The sequence below is a fragment of the Quercus suber genome, unplaced genomic scaffold, assembly GCF_002906115.3.
Source record: "Quercus suber isolate HL8 unplaced genomic scaffold, Cork oak 2.0 scaffold_226, whole genome shotgun sequence".
In the NCBI taxonomy this organism is placed as follows: Eukaryota; Viridiplantae; Streptophyta; class Magnoliopsida; order Fagales; family Fagaceae; genus Quercus; species Quercus suber.
The window spans coordinates 346708-368406 of record NW_027069684.1 but is presented as its reverse complement, the minus strand read 5'-3'; the positions used below and the strand labels follow the sequence as shown (position 1 = coordinate 368406).

At 34.3% G+C, this 21699-nt stretch overlaps 1 protein-coding gene across 1 annotated transcript in view; it reads right to left on the bottom strand.

Annotated features, from left to right (window-relative positions):
* Positions 1-21699, bottom strand: part of LOC111999665 (regulator of telomere elongation helicase 1 homolog) — a 31686-nt gene that overhangs the window by 7766 nt on the left and 2221 nt on the right. The window contains 15 exon segments of the mRNA XM_065780175.1: positions 5051-5230; positions 5309-5366; positions 5838-5953; positions 6545-6604; positions 10160-10246; positions 11619-11687; positions 11792-11890; positions 11967-12058; positions 12763-12843; positions 12846-12916; positions 12994-13135; positions 14405-14450; positions 14618-14922; positions 16652-16800; positions 17135-17391. Coding sequence (XP_065636247.1) covers positions 5051-5230; positions 5309-5366; positions 5838-5953; positions 6545-6604; positions 10160-10246; positions 11619-11687; positions 11792-11890; positions 11967-12058; positions 12763-12843; positions 12846-12916; positions 12994-13135; positions 14405-14450; positions 14618-14922; positions 16652-16800; positions 17135-17391 — 1812 coding nt within the window.

Genomic DNA, 21699 nt, shown 5'->3' with positions numbered 1-21699 from the left:
TCAGTGACCAAGGAGGAGGGTCTACTATGACCTAAGGACCACTACACTGAAGCTAAGTTGCACCGACACGGACACGGACACGGATACAACATGGACACGGATACGGGGATACGGCAATTTTTGAAAAATAAGGATACAACACGGCATGGACACGGCAATTAAATAATTAATTAAATTTTATATTTAGGCATATTTTTTAATATTTTTAGAATTTAATATTTTTTAATATTTTATGTCTAGAACTTAAATTATGTAAGAACTACAAATAAGTAAACTAACAACCAAAGTAGTACAATAATACACATAAAATGTTCAGAGTATAAAAACCAAAAGTTTAAATAGGCTACATTCAACATCAAACCAAAAACATAAAAGGAAAACAAGCTTTAAACTTTTGGGATTAAAAAAAAATTAAAAATATATCTATGTAGTGAGAGTGGGATAAAATATAAAAAAATAAAAATAACAGTACACTAACAGTAGAGAGTACACAGCATATCTGAAAAAAAGAAAAGAAAAAAAAAGAGAGATAGAGAGAGAAGAGAAGAGGTTGGACTCGAACTTGTCCACGCCGAGAGAGAGAGAGAGATCGGAAGGGACAAAGGGCACGGCGTCGACGGCGACTGTCTATGGAGTTCGCCGACTTGCCGATCGGCCCGATCTAACACCGGCAACTGTCAAAATCTGTGATTTTCTGTTTTTTTTTTTTTTTTTTTTACTGCTGGCGTGTCCGCGACACTGCTCGGACACCGGAGTCTGGCAAGTCGTGCCAGTATCCGTGTCAGACACCGGTACGTCGCCAAAAATGGCGTGTCGGTGCAACCTAGCACTGAAGGTTGAGGAACTTTGGCAAACAACAACTAGTGCCACGGATTTAAAGGCAAAAGACCCACTTGCAGAGTAGAAAATAATCTCAAAGGATACAAAACTTGCAAATCAAACTGTGCCTTGTATGTTTAAATATGCAAACTCATTCTTGATTGAGTGAATTGCATACATAAAGGACACGTTGAACCTGCTAATTCTCACAACCCAAGAGCAAGTCTGTGAACTATTGGTATGACACTCAGCAGTCAATACTTGTTATCACAAGCCAAGAGGATTCTTTAAGTCATTGATAAATCATTCGGCCAGAATGTCACTAATACAACAATAATAGACTTGCTGGTCCCTTCCGACATAATTGGTGCCGAATGCAATAGAAACACAGCCACGGGTTTAGATGATGGTATTGTCGTGTGTTAAGCAGCGGCAGTGAGTTTTGGCTTTTGATGGCAGTGTAAGACAAACAAAATATGGGTCAAGATCAACTCTTTGATGGTGATGGTTGAAAGGAGGCTCTGTGACAGTGGCTTGTGAAAGGCAGTGGTCTTGTGGTGTGATGCGACTTCTTACAGCGACTGGACTATACCGGAGAGTTTTGACTGCAGTAGTGTGAGGCTGGAGAAGAAGAACGCAGCAAAGAAACGCTGAGGAAGACAAAGAATGCTATTTAACACACTGTAAGGACAGAAAACCATGGCCACAAGAAGGTGGCTTTGATACCATGTTAGATTTTATGAAGTGTAGAGAAAGAGAGCATAGACAGAAGAGAGAGAACACAAGGTTTATGTGGTTCGACCTAACAGCCTACATCCACAAAGAGTATTCCTTGACGGCTACATCTTCACTATATTATCAATTCACTTAGTGACAATGAACCCTAAGTAGGGTTTATATAGGGGGAGAGAGCTAGGGTTAGGCATACATGGGCTTACAATAGAATTGGGCCTCTTGGGCCTACACACATAAACCTAATACCTCTAACTCAGCCATTAAATTGTAACAGACACCTAAACCTAATCTTTAAGTTCCCAGATTGAAGTTGGTTCAGGACCTAAGTGAAGACTTGGCTTGTAAGTGATTGGCTCCTGGTTTCTTTTTTCCAGTAAAAGCAACAGGATCAGGACGTTACTAACCCAAAAAATATAAGGCAGACCCAGCAAATGGGAAGCCTGTAATTTTCTGTCAAATGCAAGCAATCTAACAGATTAAGGTTAGGATAGTTCTTTTCAGTTCACATACCTATAACTTGGTGATCAAATAGCTTTACTATCAAACTACAGAACAGCCAGGAGAAAGAAAGTGTCCACAGGTAGCCATTGGACCCTTAATTGATATCTTTGTTTCGTGTGTGTGTGTGTGTGTGTGTGTGAGAGAGAGAGAGAGAGAGAGAGGGGGGGGGGGGGGGGTAAAATATATATATATATATATGTAGTGAGAGTGGGATAAAATATAAAAAAAATAAAAATAACAGTACACTAACAGTACAGAGTACACAGCATATCTGAAAATAAAAATTAAAAAAAAAAATAAAAAGAAGAGAGAGAGAAGAGAAGAAGTCGGACTCGGACCTGTCCGCGCCGAGAGAGAGAGAGATCAGAAGGGACAGAGGGCACGGGTCGACGGCGACTGTCTATGGAGCTTGCCGACTTGCCGATCGGCCCGATCTAGCACCGGCGACTGTCAAAATCTGTGATTTTCTGTTTCTTTTTCTTTTTTTTTACTGCTGGCGTGTCCACCGTGTCGGAGAAGCAAAAAAAAAATAAATAAATAAATAAAATAAAAGATACCACTCGGACACCGGAGTCCGGTGAGTCGTGCCGGTATCTGTGTCAAACACCGGTCCGTCGCCAAAAATGGCGTGTCGGTGCAACCTAGCACTGAAGGCTTGAGGAACTTTGGCAAACAACAACTACTGCCACAGATTTAAAGGCAAAAGACCCACTTGCAGGGTAGAAAATAATCTCAAAAGATCCAAAACTTGCAAATCAAACTGTGCCTTGTATATTTAAATATGCAAACTCATTCTTGATTGAGTGAATTGCATACATAAAGGCCACGTTGAACCTGCTAATTCTCACAACCCAAGAGCAAGTCTGTGAACTATTGGTATGACATTCGGCGGTCAATACTTGTTATCACAAGCCAAGAGGATTCTTTAAGTCATTGATAAATCATACGGCCAGAATGTCACTAATACAATAATATTAGACTTATTGGTCCCTTCCAACATAATTGGTGCCGAATGCAATAGAAACACAGCCACAGGTTTAGATGATGGTATTGTCGTGTGTTAAGCAGCGGCAGTGAGTTTTGGCTTTTGATGGCAGTGTAAGACAAACAAAAAATGGGTCAAGATCAACTCTTTGATGGTGATGGTTGAAAGGAGGCTCTGTGACAGTGGCTTGTGAAAGGCAATGGTCTTGTGGTGTGATGCGACTTCTAACAGCGACTGGACTATACCAGAGAGTTTTGACTGCAGTAGTGTGAGGCAGGAGAAGACGAACGCAGCAGAGAAACACTGAGGAAGACAAAGAATGCTATTGAACACACTGTAAGGACAGAAAACCATGGCCATAGGAAGGTGGCTTTGATACCATGTTAGATTTTATGAAGTGTAGAGAAAGAGAGTATAGATAGAAGAGAAAGAACACAAGGTTTATGTGGTTCGACCTAACAGCCTACATCCACAAAGAGTATTCCTTGACTGCTACATCTTCACTATATTATCAATTCACTTAGTTACAATGAACCCTAAGTAGGGTTTATATAGGGAGAGAGAGCTAGGGTTAGGCATATATGGGCTTACAATAGAATTGGGCCTCTTGGGCCTACACACATAAACCTAATACCTCTAACACAGCCATTAAATTGTAAAAGACACTTAAACCTAATCTTTAAGTTCCCAGATTGAAGTTGGTTCAGGACCTAAGTGAAGACTTGGCTTGTAAGTGATTGGCTCCTGGTTTCTTTATTCCAGTAAAAGCAATAGGATCAGGACATTACTAACCCAAAAAATATAAGGTAGACCCAGCAAATGGGAAGCCTGTAATTTTCAGTCAAATGCAAGCAATCTAACAGATTAAGGTTAGGATAGTTCTTTTCAGTTTACATACCTATAACTTGGTGATCAAATAGCTTTACTATCAAACTACAGAACAGCCAGGAGAAAGAAAGTGTCCACAGATAGCCATTGGACCCTTAATTGATATCTTTGTTTCGTGTGTGTGTGTGTGAGAGAGAGAGAGAGAGAGGGGGGTGGGGGGGGGGGGAGGGAGAAAGTACGATATCAAGATTGATAGGGCAGTACCCATTTTTATATATTTTGTTAAAATTATTTCTGGCTAACCCAAAAAATGTAAGGCAGACCCAGCTAATGGGAAGCTTGCAATTTGATGCAAGTAATCTAACCGATCAGGGTTTGGATATTTCTTTTCAGTTCACATACCTACAACTTATTTTTTAATGAATAAAGTCCAACTTTTTGATACATCGATGGTTGGGAATGTGAGGATTGAACCTTGGATGTCTTCATTAGAAACACCAAGAGTTCACATGCCTATGACTTTGCAAGCAAATAGCTTTACTTTCTAACTACTGAACAGCCAGGCAACAGAAAGTGTCACAGATAGCCATTGGACCCTTTATTGATATCTTTGTTTCAAGTGTGTGTGCGCACACGCACGCAAGAGAGAGAGAGAGAGTACAATATCAAAAGACTGATAGGGAAGTACTCTTTTTTTTGGTAGATAATAGAAATTTCATTAAAGAGAAAAGAACAATGTGTGTGTGCGCACACGCGCACGCGCACACAAGAGAGAGAGAGAGAGAGAGAGAGAGTACAATATCAAAAGACTGATAGGGAAGTACCCTTTTTTTTGGTAGATAATAGAAATTTTATTAAAGAGAAAAGAACAATGTGTTCACAATGGTGAACCCACTGCACGTACCCATAGTTATATATTTTGTTAAGATTATTTCTTGATCTAATCCATTCAAATAGATCTGATACCCATAAAGGCAAGAATCTTTTCCATTGTGTATGTATTGGTAGCCAAATGAGCACACAGACACATCTATATAATTTGGGTCTGCAATGCATAATGTATAAAAAGCCCTCATTCTAAAAACGTTCATGAAACAATGTGTCACATAGTTACTCAACATAAACTTCGAATATCTGAGAAGAAAAGATCCAACCCACATATATATTTCCCCAACAATTCTAGGGGAATACATAGGTAGATATAAAAATCATAAAAACAATGAAACTGGTCATGTTCTTAGCAGGAAGATACTTACCTCTATTTTCAGTTTGCATTAACCTTAGATGAGTAGAACATCTAGCTCCTGCATCCCGAAAAAACCGGGTCAATGTAAAAACTACATCCCCAAATTTGGAGTAACACTGCAAGAGTGAAATGAGTTAGCACTAGTGCTTTGGAGATCAGAATTCAGAAGGTTGTTCCAAAAGATGACAACACACCTTGATGTGAGGCTGTATCCAAAGTGATATTTGGGATTGTCAATATGGCTGTGCAAACCTGTTTATAACCCACAAGAAAAATTATAATTTAAAAAATATATACATACATAAATGTGAAGATTAAAATTTAACATAGTTACATCAATAAAAAATAATAATGATGAGGAAGGCATTAATTGGTTGCAAGCCAAAGTCCAAGATGGATTTCCATTACCTTCTCAATGACTGGAAACAATAATGATCATTTTGCATTTTGCATGTAATTATGTATTGCATACTTTCCAAACAGGTTGTTAAATATCTTTTGCAGAATTCCACCTTGCACTTTACAAGCGGAGGATATTCTATTTGAACTAAGAGCTTAAAATTCAACAAAGATTAGAACAACAAAAGAAAATTCAGCTCCAGAAAAGTCACAAAATTTGTTGAGAAAATGATCATCTCCTGATATTTTTGCTTTCTAAGTCACATGCTTGTGCATTCTGTTGAAATTAAAGACCAAAGTGACAGAACCAACAGAAAGAAAAACCTTTCATCACAGAAAATAATAGCTCCATAATCATGACGATGACGGATTACGCGTCCAACAGCCTGATTCAAAGCTCGTGATGCTTGTTGATTATACCAATCTTCTCCAGTTAGAACCTACAAAGTCAAAGTCAAAAAAAAAATTGGTAAAACAATTGTCAAAATAAAAAGGGCATGCTCTGTTGGTAAGATTTTTTATTCTTTAGAATTTAAGCTTCTCATGAGTTTAAATTCCTAAGAATTTAAAATTCGATCTCAGAGTTTGGTAGCTCAAAACTAGTTTTAGAAATCTTGAGAGTTTAATGATCATTTGATGTAGAGAAAACAACCCACATGGTCATTATCGTAGGCGAAACCTAATAAGGAAAAATAGTTTTAATGTGATTTATAAGGTGCACATTATAGTAGGTGAAACCTGATAAGAAATTTTAGCTAGTTTTAAGCATGATTTGTTACAATTCTAATTAAGTGCAAGACAGAAGAATAAAATTCTTAAAAGTTGAGACTTTATTATCCCATAAATTTTGGGAATGGCAATATCCTGAGATTTTCAGAACTTCCACAATATTAGTTAACCGAACACCCATAATTTTAATAACTCTCAATAACTTTAAATTCTCACCTTAAATTCCTACAAACTGAACACAACCTAAGGAAAAACATCAGGTACTTAAAATTGACATCTCAATCAAGCAGTAAAATGATTACCTTACACACTTTGCTTTGGGATTGTCCCTCTTGATCCAAGTACTCACGTTTTAAACGAACCTGATTTATTTCTCATATCAGTTGAGTAAAGCTAATATGTGAAAATAAGCATAAGATTCATGGCAGAACTACTTAAGTAACTACATAGCAAAAAAGATCAATCATGACATTCACTTGTTACAATTTTAGCATTCCTGGTCCCAGAAAATGGATAAACTTTGCATTATTTGTGGAAAACACACAGTGTTATAATTAAAAAAAAAAATTGATAGCCAACTCCAATTTGGCAAGCACCCAAGCATATTTCCTAAACCAAATGCAGGAACATGAAAAAGCAAACCCTATAGATGTAAGAGTAATAAAGAACATATATGTTGTGAAACTAATTAATTTAGAAGAAATGGGAACCCATAATAAATTAACATGACTTTAATTGTGTATGTAAAGACCTCCATGTAATATAACAAAGTGAAATTTAAATCCCTGCTTGTCAATTAATGAATGCTACAAGAAATTTATGCACAATAATGCTATCCCATCTTTTGAAAATAATTAAGATCAAATGATGAAGGCTCAGGTAACTAAGATTGAAAATATATTGTTGTAACCAGCCACTTACGAAGAAGCTAAGATTTAAACATCAATGGTTTTGTTATTGTTTCCTTTTTTATAAATACTAGTCGCAGACCCGCGCGTTGCGCGTGTTAATTTTTTAGATAAAATATTATTTTAGTCCCTAGAATTTATAAAGAGTTAAAAAAAAAAAAAAAGTTTCATCATATTTTTCATAATCTTGTCTATAACATTTTTTCTATTATCATATATTTATTGGTTGATGATTTGCATAACATAGACATTAAATAAGAGGTAAAACTATTCATTGTGTATGAAGATTATGATTATATATATATATATATATTTATTTATATTTATATAATTCCCATAGTTAGAGTTTGATTAGTTTTAAGTTTAAATTTTGTATTATAATATTTAATTTTTGATTATTGATTTAATTAAGTGAATGTTATGGTTGATTTATTGCACTATAAAGTTTTCAATGTCCTTTGTATAGCCATCTCTATTTTATTTCTTATTTCTCTTGACCACCTTTTTATTTTCCAAATAACGGTTATTAATTGATGTTTGATTTCATTTCTTTTTTTTTCTTCCTTCATTTATTTTTTATTACTTTGTATGTTCCCTTGCTAGTTGTAAATTTTATGGTTATCAATAAAAAATAGATATCATGGATGGCTTAAATAGTTATAGATATAGTTACGTTAGTGGTATGTCAAAGGTTTTTTTTCCTTCTGAATTTTCAAGAAAATATGAAAGGCATTTCTCTAGTTTGGTCTCAATCAATTAAGATATCCATAATATATTAATGGAAATAATAATGAGCCTTAAATATTTTTAATGTATGAAGTGGTTAGGTTAGTAGTATGTCAAAGGTTTTATAAAAAAAATTTAAAAATAATTCCAAGGAAATGTAAAATGCCTTTTTCATAAAAAAGAAATTGTGACTTTTTGAGTGGTAGAAATATGATTGTTTTACTTTCCTTGTTTATAGATTTCATTATTAAGTTATAAACATCTAAATTAAAGTAAATGAACATATAAATGCAAAATTATATGTAAAGTTACAACAACACAAGATAAATATGTATAGATATATATATATTTTTTAATTCATGAATCATTATTTCACTGTTTACTTTCATTTTGCAAAAAACTTTACATAAACTCCTCTTTTGTGACAACCTTTTTTTTTTCTTTTTGCCGAAACAACTTGAGGATATTAAGACTTAAATTAACACATGTGATAATTGTAAAACACGTCAATGATATGAAAAATAGAAAGATTTAAATATTTAAAAAACATTTTTAGTAGATTGTAATATAAAAATTTTTTTCTCAATATTTTATGTAACTTTTCCCATAAGATCAATATTGTTGGCATCCTTTAAAGATGATACATAATATTTTTGAGAAGAAGAAGAAGAAGAAGAAGAAGAAGAATAGAGACAATGCTAACACATAATATAAAATTATTAAGCTTGCGTGATTTAAATTTGTGGCAAAAAAGTATTAATGTATCTATGATAAAAGTTTTTATCTAAATGATATATAGTAGTTCATATTTTTTAGACTTGATTCAAAAAGTACATTCTCAATAGCTTTTTAAGTCTACAAAATGATCAATATATGGGCCTAGACACATTCAAAGGGTGTCATCTAAATTATAAATTATATGACTCTTTATCACACAAATATTTTGATTCCCCCAATGTATGGTAAAGAAATGCAAGTTTGTGTCTAGCCATTTTCTTAATTTGTGCTGCATAATTTAATAGTATAAAGGATGTGATTGGATTTAAATATTGAATAAAATAATATGAGAGGAAAAAAGAGTAAAAATAAAATATATAGCAATAAACATCAAATTATCCAAGTCATTCTATGTAATATAATAACAATATATTATTATACACTATATGTATAATGCAGTAGGATAATATTTAATCAAAGAGAATATAAAAGATAACAACTTAAAACACAAAACTAAATCACATCAACTCAAAGTAAAATTCTAATTAACACAAAAATTCATCAACCTAAAGAATTGATGCAATAAAAAAAATCAAACAAAAAATGAAAAACAAATTGTGTGTGTGTGTGTGTGTGTGTGTGAGAGAGAGAGAGAGAGAGAGAGAGAGAGAGAGAGAGAGAGAAGTAACCTTTTTTGTGTGAGAAAACTATACATAGAATGAAAAAGAAAATGTCAAATTTATAATAAGATATTGAGAATAAGAATAGTCAAAATAAAGGAAGATAAAAGGGTAGAGAAAGAATGATATTAAGGTGGAAAGTAGTGGGGAGATGAAGAAGCAAAAGGAAATGAGAGTTTTGAAAAATTAATAATAAAAATAATGGTTAAAAGATATTTAAATTTTTAAATAATTAAGTCACCTTAAATGAGAAAATGTTAAAAATATATATATAAGAAAAATTGAAAACAAAAAATGATGATGTGGCGGCTGATGTGGCTCAACGTGAGCGTAGCAACATTAAATGCTACGCTTCAGCTTTTAGTAATATATAGATTAAGATTTGTTAAACACATAGAAGGGCGTAGCCCCCAAACAATGGGTCAACTAATTTTTTTTTTTTTTGATAAGTATACGATTATTACGCATAAGAATGTAGTTGAAAGCCAAAAAGTAAAACCAGACTTTTGCTTCACCGTCTAAGGCAATGGGTCAACTATAATAATTATCACCATCACAAATGAATGCTAAGTTCAGGAACAGCAATGGTTAGAGCTAAGCATTACATATATCTATCTCGACATTAAAAAGTTTAACTTAAGAGTCCAAAAATTGAAATCAAAATGCTAGCAAAACCCAGCCTAGATATTTGAAAGTCACATATTGATTATAAAGTATCAAGTCAAAGTCACCAAATTCAGATCAATCAAAAAATGCCTTACAGAGTAGATGTCCCATTGCAACTTCTTTAAGTAAAGATAAAATGGCAAAGGATTTGCATGATATGCAAAAATACAAGGAACAATCAAGTCTCAAGAAAAAGAAAACGTCAAAAAGCTTATCAAACCTTAGGATCATTCATCGTAGCAAATGGCATACCAGTGATGACTACAGCTCTTCCGGCATGGTCAGCGAAATCTAGTCCTTCACTTACCTAAATAACAGATAAGAGTCAGCTGTGATAAATGGGCTTGAACTAAAAAAAGACATAGCAGACATGTAGCCTTCATATTTTATTGTGCTTGCCAAATTTGCATCAAGAAATGAAGCATCAGCCAACCAAAGAAAAAGTTCATTTTCTGAAAATCTAGGAAATGCTAAATAATTTGGGAAAGATCTTGTAATCTAATTTTAAAACTACTTGCTAGCCAGGAAGACAACAACCGAAATTACTAGTTTTATCGCTCCCAATACTTATATATACTAACAGTGTTGTTCACAATATTGGGTGACTCAGCAAGCATGTAACCAAAAGTATAAGACCAAAGGAGTCCACCAAACAGAACATTTCAAGGCAACATATTGCAACTGCCTCAAAATACAAGGACCAAAGAGAGCAATGGGATTTCATGTGGTGTCTTCTGAGTGTGAATTGAGTGATGCCTAAACTGGTGTCGGATTTGCTGCTGCGTTGGGCTGGTCTTCTGGTTAAGAATGATAGGTTGGCAATTTGGAGTGTGATTCCATCTTGTTTAATGTGGATTGTTAAAAGAGAAAGGAATTCTCGCATTTTTTAAAATAAAGATTCCTCAGTACCCCAGCTTAAATCGCAATTAAAGGAAAATTTATTAGCATTGAACTAGGCTTTCTCTCCTTCCCCAACTGAGGTTTTGATTTGTTGTCTTTCCTAGATAGCATGTTTCTTGATTGACTTGTTTTTATCTTTTTAATTTTTTTTCTATGTTCATACTGTGGCCTCACTTTTTTTTTCTGTCCAATAAAACATTTACTACTTTATTGATCCAAAAATAAATAAAAGCACCAATTCACAAAATTTTGAGGGTAAAAGACAATAAATATTGCCAAATACAGGACTCATCAAATGAACTTGCTAATGACAAATGAAACATTATCCATCAGCACTGCCTTGTGTGTGTGCAACATGCCATTTATTCAAGATATGCACTTCCTAGTAATAAAAAATTGTGTTACAACATACACATACGTTGATATAAACATTAAAGCCAAAGACAGATTCATGATTCTTCTCTACTTACCATCTTGGAGCTAGTCAATTTTAAATGTGTATCATGCACTCCAGAGAGTATCATAAAAAAAAAATTATTTTAAATACTCCCAAATGACAATGATGCCAGATGAGTGACATAAAGGCTTTCTATTTAACAATTTTAAAACATTGTATACACATAAAGTTTGGAAACTTCCAAAACCCCTTAGTGGTTGCATGATAGTCAAAAACATGCAAAACAAATTTCATCCAATCCAATTGGTCCACAAAAAAATTTAGAAGTCAGCAAATGCAAAACAAAGAAACATTTTCCTTAAAGCCCAAGTCAAAAACATACCTTCCCATGACATACAGCAAAAAAAAATGCACCAGAAGCTGAGGTGTCCTTCAACTTAGCCATATAGTCCTGCCAAAACCAAACCAAATGTATTACCTAAAGACTAAAAGAGAAGACAGCGTACTTATATACATGTGACAAAATTAATTGGATATATAGGTAATGTTGATTACCTCAATTGACAAAGAAAACATTGAAGACTGTCTAGGTTCTATCACAGGTTTCTTATGTTTGCAGATTCTTTCCCATATTGTAGTTGAATTTGCATGACTCTACAAAAAATGGAACATGATTTTTCATGAGATAAAAGCAAACAGATTTCACCCTTTCAAGTATTCAAACCCCTACCATATTCTTCCAGCACCCAATGCATTGGTCCATTATGTAGTAAGACAAAAAGAATACAAGCAGTCCATTGCGTACAATTCGAGCAAAGTTTACTGGAAGACAAAAATATAAGCATAACTTCTCAAATTAGCATCCACAATTATCAGGCTACCGATTTGAATAAACTTCTAATTCTGATTAGGGAATATGCTTAAAATTCAGTGCAAAGCCTAAATTTTTAAAAAGTTATAAACCACTTTAGTTTTTAAGGGAGAAAATTATGTTGTCCTCCAGAACACAACAAAAACAAACCAACAAAGCATTATCCCCAAAATTTTGGGGTCAGCTATGGATCCTTGACAGATTAGTCATCCTCCAGAATATAGAAATATTAAAACATAGCTGGTTTTGACTTTTACTTCTTTTAATATTCTATTCTTTTTTTTTTTTTCTCAAAAGCCCCAACTTTCTAGGGTTATCTGCGCTCATGCTAGCAAGCTAGAAGAAAATCCTAGCTGATATGAATGAAAAGTTCTATTGAAACCTCACTGTACTACCAACATATCTTTTACACATCAACTGTGAGTTATCAACATGCCAAAGCTATTTAACATATCCCACACAGATATGTTAGTTGAATATCAAACAATCCCACCTTTTAACTAGGGACCATGCATTCTAAGATTTCCCTTCATTGAAGAAACAATAAACCTTTTACATTAATCAAAACAGGTGGTGTTTCGATCATTGGCGTCATAATAAATAACAACACCTTCAGCCTATGAAAAGCAGCATTAGTTGTGGTTATCTTACATACCAATAGCATTTCCAAGCTCTTGTTTGTATTCTACAGAATCACGGTTTCGGTAAGAAGAATTGAAAGAGCAACTAGAAGGCCAGCTGATACAACTCCAGCCCATATCTGACTTGGGGTGATGACGTGAGGATTTTCCAACCGAACAGGAAATTCTCTGAATAACCAATATAGCATTTCCTATTTAGAAATTGTGAAACCTGGAATAACCTAATTAGCATAAGAGTCACTTGCAATTTCAGTTCCTGGGCAAAGGAATCCATGGGAGATAATGTCCCAGATGTCAATATGATTGAGCCCACATCCAACTTGTGGAATTCTTCCAAGGCAATTCCTGGATTGAAACACCACCAGCTGAGAGTCCTTGATGCCTTACCTGCAGAATCAAAACAAATAAAGATATATAAATTAGACTATGACAGGATAGCATATGTTCAATCACACACTATGCCGATCTTTTGGAATGCACATTTTCACTAACTCACAATAAATTGTGAATGACAATTAGGGCTATCAAATTAATACTTTCTTTCAGTATCAAAAATTTTATTGAAAAAAATGAACTACCTCATCCACACTTGGTGATAACGTGAGATAGCTCTAAAGAATTACAACATATACGAATTACAATCTGAGATTTAGAAAATCAATAAAATTAATTATAGATTGAAATTCTCTATGACCCAAGAAATTTCCTCCATCCAATTAGAAGATCAAACATGCATTTTTGCAAGCCAATTCCACCCCAACTACAAAGAAAATGAAGCCGCAGAGATTATAAGTGACTTCACAACATAGAAACAAGTGGTCCACAGTCTCCCTATTACACTTGTACATGTAAGACCATTCTACCATAGGAATACTACTCCTCATGAGACTCACCAAGTCCACATCTTCCCCCATGTCACCATAGCAAATCACTAGAGCCTCTCAAGACCTCATAATAAGACAGAACATCAAACTCTTCCATTGCCGTTCAACATCCACCTCGTTCAATCTGGACCAGCCCTATTCGGGATGTTGGCATACAAAATATCAAAGAAACCACTGACTCTAACTCCCAGTTGTTGAAATCACAAATAAACCTAATATTCCAAGAGTGGGTCCTACCTTCTTGCCTTCTAAACAAAAATGAACTGAGGCTTCCTTATCTTCGGCAATCGCATACAACTCTGGGTATATCTCTCTCAAAAAGATTTATCCATGCCACTTATCATGTAAAAACCTTACATTTAACATCCCCAACAATATATTTTACAACCTCCACAAATCTATCCCAACCTGCTCTTACCCTCCTCCATAAGCTACAACCATGCACACCTCTTACCCCTTTCATTGACCATCAACCCCATTCTTCACCAAAATATTTCAATAAAACCACCCTCTCCACAAATGAGTCTTTTCCTCTCTAAAAAGCCACAACCATTCACCCAACTAGGCTTGGTTAAAAGTGCTCAACCATTCACCCCATCCCGCATTACGCATGGGATATTAAATTTAATACTTCAATAATGCAAATGAGATATTATGGATTATTAATAAGCCAAAAATGAAGAGATCAAGACATAATAGAGAATGACAACACACACACATATATATAATAAATAAGACCTATCCCAAACAACAGCAAATATCTCCAAATTACCCTTTAATCCATCTGCAGCACTTGCTTCAAGTTCTTGCACATGAACCTATAATGAAAAAAAAAAAAAGGGGGGAGAAGGGGGGGGTGGGGGGTTCCAATTCAGATACCTATATAGCAAAATAAAGATATGATATAGAAACACGCACACTTTAAGGCAAAAGCCAAAAAAAATTTGAAATCAATCTCACCATTGTCCTATTCAATTCTACTTGCACGATAAAATTTTGCATGAGCATTGCCCTTATCTCTAAAAATTATATGAAGAATGTCATTAATGCTTTCCAACCTGCAAACAGTTCCCTTTGCATTGTTATGGTTTTCTTCCTCAAGAAGCACAGCAGCATCGTCAATTATATTAGTGAGCATAGAGGTAGTTTCATGCGTGACATTTAGATCAGCAAGTAGTTCATAGATGTAAGGCCCGGGCCTAGTAAATCCCATTTCTTTGGACTGAATGGGCACTTCAGCAATCTGCTTCTCAAGCTTCAAAAGAAGGGCTGCAAGATATGTCTTATTAGCTCATAAGAAACATGACTAAGTAGAGTATGAATGCCAGAGCACCCATCAAAAATACCGATAACGTTCTGTAGAAAGCTAACTTAAACTCTACAACACAATGAAAGTCTCACATGCATGTGATTGATTACAAGGAAAAATACTAAATAAAAGTAGGACCTAGATCGGCCAAATCGCTCTCTAAAAAATGCCAGAATGGTGGCAATATTCTTTATAATGAAAATAAAAACAAAAAACAAAAACAAAAACAAAAAAAAACAAAAAAAACCAAAAAAAAAAAAAAAACCAAAAAAAAGAAAAAAAAAGAGTTTACCTTTAAGGATGGGGGGGGGGATTGTAAAGAAAAAATTGTATAACCTAATATATGTCTTACAAAAAATATATTTTTTACCAAAGCCTTGAAATGAGAGAATTTTAATATTTTCTTCTCCAATGTCAACCGAAGCTGGATATGAAAAATGAAATTAAGATGGATTTTTTTTTTGGGGGTTTTCAACACTAAGAAACTACAATAGCAGAGCCTTTTCTTGCGGTATACTAGTGTGCACTGCCTGCTACCTCGAGTCTTGTCCCTTTTCATTTGTACCAGTGCGCATGGTGTGTGTGGGTTCAAAACAGTGAGAAAAAAAACACATGAAAAGAAGAAATCTACAGCCACGGCCTACACACAATAAAGCTTCTACTACAGCCTACATGCAAAAATAAGGCCTACTAGTGCCAGTGTGCCACTGCTACACGCAAAACCCGTTTTAATGAACGAATGGTCTGCTACAAGCAAGACCATCTTGTTTTGGTTTGAAAAAGATGAATAGTTGGGGTTCATCTATAAAAATAAAAAATAAAAATAAAAAAACAAATGGTTGGGATTAGACATGTTTTCTATAAAAAGAATGGGACTACCTTTTTCCATAAATCTGATGGTGGGAGGGCCATTTTGATATGTGCTTATATAGGCATCCCATATAAGCATATATACTCAAAGATTTTTCTAATCCTTGGGTGCTCATGGCCTGGTCTCCTGTGGCTCCACCACCGAAGGAAACGCAAGCAAATTTTAAATTAGGATAACATTAGGGATCAGCATTGAGTATTAATCTTGTGGTGCATGTTATATGCAAATATCATGATAGTGTACAAAACAAATTTTACAATGGAAGGGTGTGAGCTAAACCCAACTGTATGAATCATATTTCCAATGAATAAATTTTGTTTGGAACCCTCTCTCCGTGTCAAATCTCCAGACCAATTATCCGAAGAGCCTTACCCATGATTAAAAATGTGTGAATTGCCAAGGACCCCATAATTTAAGGGGGATGAGTCCCTTCTTACTAAATGTTACTTAAAATCCAATCAAAATGCCACAAAAAATAAAATTCCTTCAACCTTATTTAAAGGCATTTATCAATCTCATAATGATCCAGGTGGAAACAAGAATTTGGAATCAACAACATGGTGATAGCAAAGGTAATTATGCACCCAAAAGATGTTTGGTTCTAGACCATCTAGAATTCATGGTATCCAAATTATCATAGTTCATTCTCTTGATCTTTGAGCTGGAATCACTCTTCTATCCTTTATATGATATATGGTTTTATATTCAATCTCGTGTTTCCAGAAGATAGTTGAGGTAATAGACCTTGCTTATAAATTCCCTAATTTTAGTAAGCCCAATTATATATGTATGTATAGGTATGAAGGGACAAACATGTGCTTAGAGTTTAAAAGTATTACCAGCAACATGAGAATAATGGGCACAAGAATGCTTTCCACGCTTTCTACACAGCATACGGCAGGCATTTGTTTGTGTTTTTCCACGAAGCAAACTCACTTTATCATGAATGCACAATTGTTCACGAGATCCTAACACTACCATTTTGGGCCTGCATATATTAAACATTAGTAAGTTCAAACATTCAACTCACCTAAAGCAATAATAACACGAAGCTCTTATCACAAAAGAACAAGTTATTGAGAATCAACGTGTCATGGAATAAAGGTAATGCATCAAGAGGAAAAGCAATATCTATGGTTTAACCATTATTCAAAATCTTGCCAATGCTCTAGCTCAAATGGAACCTCCTCCCCTTGTGAGAGCAACATGGAAGGGGAGGCCATGGGTTGTAAGACCCATCAAGTGTGAATGTAATTTATTAATATAAATCAAATATTTAAAATCTCACCGCAAAAGAGGTCAAACTATAAATCAACTCTGACCTGTAACAGGTTCTCTTTAATTCTTGAATAACTTGCCGGATCTGGCTGTGAGTGCGTGAAGCATAAACTATGGTGGGAAGTTTTGAGTGAGCACCCTGTGACGGAGAAACATCTGATTTGCTACCTTCACTCTGACTGCTCCTTACTCCCATACCAGTCGAGAAACCCCCCAAACTCTTCCTCCAAGCAAGTGTGGCGCAAAGAAGACACAACGTTTTCCCAGTTCCTGTAGGGCTCTCCAACAGTGCATTGCATTTCTGCACATTGTATTAATAGAGATAAGAAATTATGAAAACTTTGTATCGTTGAGTTAATAGATAATAGAATTGAGTATAGGCCTAGTGACACTATGCAGCTTATAGAGTACATATCAGACAATCCAAACCCATAGAGCTTCAGATTATATGTTACACTATTAACATCTTTTTTTGATAATTAACAGTTAGAAAAATGCTTATATTGTTTTAGGTCATATACTAGATATTCGTAAACTTTTACAATAGAATTTACTTCAACGATTTTCTTCTGAGATTTATATTCCGTTTCGAAAGGATTTCTACTTACACTGTGCTTTAAGCATTAAACCCCACTTTGAACAACATACCCCACTTTGAACAACATACCCCAATGTTCTATCATCTATGAGGAGTAAATTCAAGGGGGAGAATTTTATTTTTTGTTCCACAAGAATACAAAAACCATGAAGGCCTAATATACCCAATAACCACAATCTAACGAATCAAATACCAATTTAGTCCATATAATACTTACAAGTTTCGCAATCACAACCCCATTTCACAAAAACACCAAATTGATTAATTGAGTATCAAAAAAACACACAAAGCTACAGTCTTTCCCAGCTTCAGTCAACAATTTCAATTCTTTCTCCAAAAAAATTTTAAAAAAAAAAAAAAAAAAAAACGTTTTTTAAAAGCAAGAAAAGTACTTTCAGTACGCTACCATGACATGATACATACAGCTACCAAAACGGTGACGTTTGGGGGGGATTGAAAAAGCTTACTTGTTGGAGAGACTGAATGACTTTTTCCATGTAAACAAGCTGAGAATCGTAGGCCTCAAATGGAAAATCCACATCGAGGCCTCTGATCTTGTACGTCGGCATTTCTTATTTCTCCGTTCGGATTTTTTTTTTTTTTCTCTCGGGAATATTAGGGGAAATTTTCCCGAGAAAGAAAAAATTGAGAACGTTAGGTTTTGATCTTAAAACCCTAGAAAATGAATGATATAAAAAAAGAAGTAATAGGTCATGTGTTTTCCCGCCAACTTACATTGTAGTGTGAGGGGTACTGCTGATAAACGGTGTCGTTTGGGAATTGACTTTTTTTTTTTTTTAAGGGTAATATAATTTTTATTTTTTTTAATATAAAGATGATAAAATTTTAATCTATGGATTCCTTTGCTGATTGCTTTTTATCATCAAGTTAAATATTAGATTTCTTACTCAATGACAAGAGACTTTAGCAATTTTTTTTTTACAAGAAATTTTAGTGATTGAACTAACTAAAACTCACTTATTGTATTATAAGAATTATGTATGACAACATTTGATACAAAATTTTTTGTGAGTTAGTGTTTAGGGTACACAGGGAACAATTTGGTATTTGACTTCTTAACTTGAAATCAACACAAAATGCCCTAATTTATATAGATAAATGTTAATTTCATCAATACAATTTTGAATTTTATGCTCTGTTTGTTTTGCTATAAAATATTTTTCCAAAATTGTTTTTAGTATTTTGCCATATTCATATATTTTTACATGGTTGACTTATTGTAACTTTGATGCTATTTTTCACAAGTTTAGCTAAATTAATGTGGGTGATTTTTTTGGTTAAATGTACAAAATTGACCTCTTATGTTATTTTGCACTCACCGATGTTATTGTAGCTTTTTATTTGATTTTCTTATTATTTGTTCTCTCTTATCTCTCATCTAATTATCTCTCCTCTCTCATCCGATTCTTTCTCTTCCTCTACCCTCTTTCTCCTCTTATATTCTCTTAAATCCAACAACAAATAAAACAAAATTTTCAAACTTAATTTAAATCTAGATCCCAAATTCATCAAACCCTCTCCTCAAAAAAATAAATAAATAAAATCATCAAACTCGTATGAATAATTAAACCCAAATTATAAAAGAAGAAGAAGAAGAAGAAGAAGAAAATGCATAAATAGTAGTAGAAGAAGAAGAAGAGGCAGCAATAGCGATCTAGCAAAGAGCCCAAAATCACTGCTCATAATCAAACTCAAATAGCAAAAGAAAAAGAAGAAGAAGATGCCAAAGAAGAAAAAATGCATAAGAAGAAAGAAAGAGAAGAAGAAAGAAGAAGAAGGAGAGAGAGAGAGAGAGAGAGAAAGAGAAGGAAGTATACACAGTTACAGGTGTATTTTTGAGAGAGAGAGAGTTCAAAGAAGTAATTAATGGAATGTGTGGCAAGGTGGTGGGATTGTGGATGGATAGATGTGAAATAATAATAAAAAGGTGAGAAAGTATTATTTAAATAAAAAAATTGTATATTATAAATAATTTGATGTGGGTATTTTCAAAAACTAGTTATATAAAATTAAAAAAAGTAGATTTTTATACTAAAATAGAAGGAAAATTTTACTCATACTCATGCTAATGCTCCAAGTGCTCTAAATATGAGTTTCTTATGTTATGAATCGCAAGTGAATGCAAAAATGTAGTCATTTGATTTTTAGTGGCCGTCTGGCGGAGCACACAATTCTCTCACTCTCAATTGTGTTCTACCCCTCTTTCCTTGCTTTCACATCTTCTACAATTTTCCATTGTTCTCTTACTTTAAGACATGCATTTTGTATATTTTAAAGTAAAATTATATTTTACCGTTTGTGGTTTGATTCAATCAAATTTCAGTATATCAACTTTTAATTGCTAGATCTCTAAAGTTTGGTCTAAAATGAAATGGCAATACTTCCATTGGTAACCTCATAATAATTTCATTTAGAAGACAAAATATATAGTAATTGAAAGTTTATATAAAAATAGCGAGAAGATGAATAATAGGGTAAACTATAATAGGGATCAAAGGATTAGAAATTTAGAAACATAAAAATCTAAAACATTGCATTACAAGTTACAACTACAAGTGCCATTCCAAATTCCAAGGGCCAAACTAGCAGCCATAATCAAATTTATTCATCTATGCAGTAAGCTAGCAGCCATAAACTAGAACCAGCTAAAAGCTTCCAATGGATCTAAGCTGTATGCTACCTGTATTAATGGATATACTCAACTTTAAAAGGGTCATTGTAATTTGTAATGACAGATGACTTGAATATCCCAATTTGCTAAAACTAGAGCTTGCATCTCTATAAGGATGGACATCATGGTATCAAACACGATACCGTGTGCCAGATCCAACAACTCATTATAGTTGCACCATGCAGAACCTGAACTTTTTAGCATCAAAGGACTAAAGATTACTTATCAAAATAAATAAATATAATGATTGACATTCTTGCACGGCAAAGCTTACAAGAATAAATATCCACAAGAAAGTCAACAAAATCATCACTGTGGACTTCCAAGTGACAGAAAAAGATAACAGAATGAAGCATGAAATCAAGCATACCATAACGTTTGAAAGAACAGATTCCAGAAATTAATTATGTAGAGCATACCAACATAAAAACTATGACACTTAGGACCATATCAAAATGTATTTCTCTCGTTCTTCCCCTACAACTGTCAGGAAGACTACTAACAGTATATCTTGAAAACCCTCAAAAAATAAATAAAAACCGGATACTGAAGATCCACCCTAATTAACTATAAAATTTGGCGGACCACCCACAACAGAAAAGGTTTCACAGACCTGAGAGAGGTGGACACACTCCAGATGCTTTCATGATAGGTCCACCCCACAGTTTTTCCCTAGACCTAGAATCATAAAAGTACTTTATACATAAGAACCAAATTCTTTCTTGAAAAACAAAACATTAAGAGGCAAGAACCACTTGAAAGGACTATGCGCAGAAGTTGTAGAAGTCTCCATATCCTTTGGTTCTGCAGAAGCCGGTGTCTCAGCACTGCCATCTGCTGCCCCCTTGGCAGTGCTGGCATTAGCATCAACTCCTTGAGGTTGCTGCTGCTCACTGGCCGAGGAGGTGGGGTTGGTGGGGCCTCAAGAGTAGCTGGCTTGGCTGGTGCTGGCCTTGGTTTCGTCATTATTGGTTTGCAAAACCTGTCCAAGAAAGTATACTTTCAACATCCTTAGAGAAAATTACCATATTTGAATAGTCATGCTAACATGTGCCCTTAAGGCAATGGTTAACTATCAATTTTAGGAAAATTTTAACACCACTTTTGTAGAAAACGGAAAAAACTGTATTTAAATGGTCATGCTAACAGATGTCCTTAGGGCAATGGTTAATTATCAATTTGAGGAAAATTTTGACACCACTTTTGTGAAAAATGGAAAAAACTGTCAAAACATTAATTGCTTTTTTTTCTTTCCTCAAAAAAACTTTTTTTAAACAGATTATTAATCATTGCCCTAAGGGCATCTGTTAACATTTCCC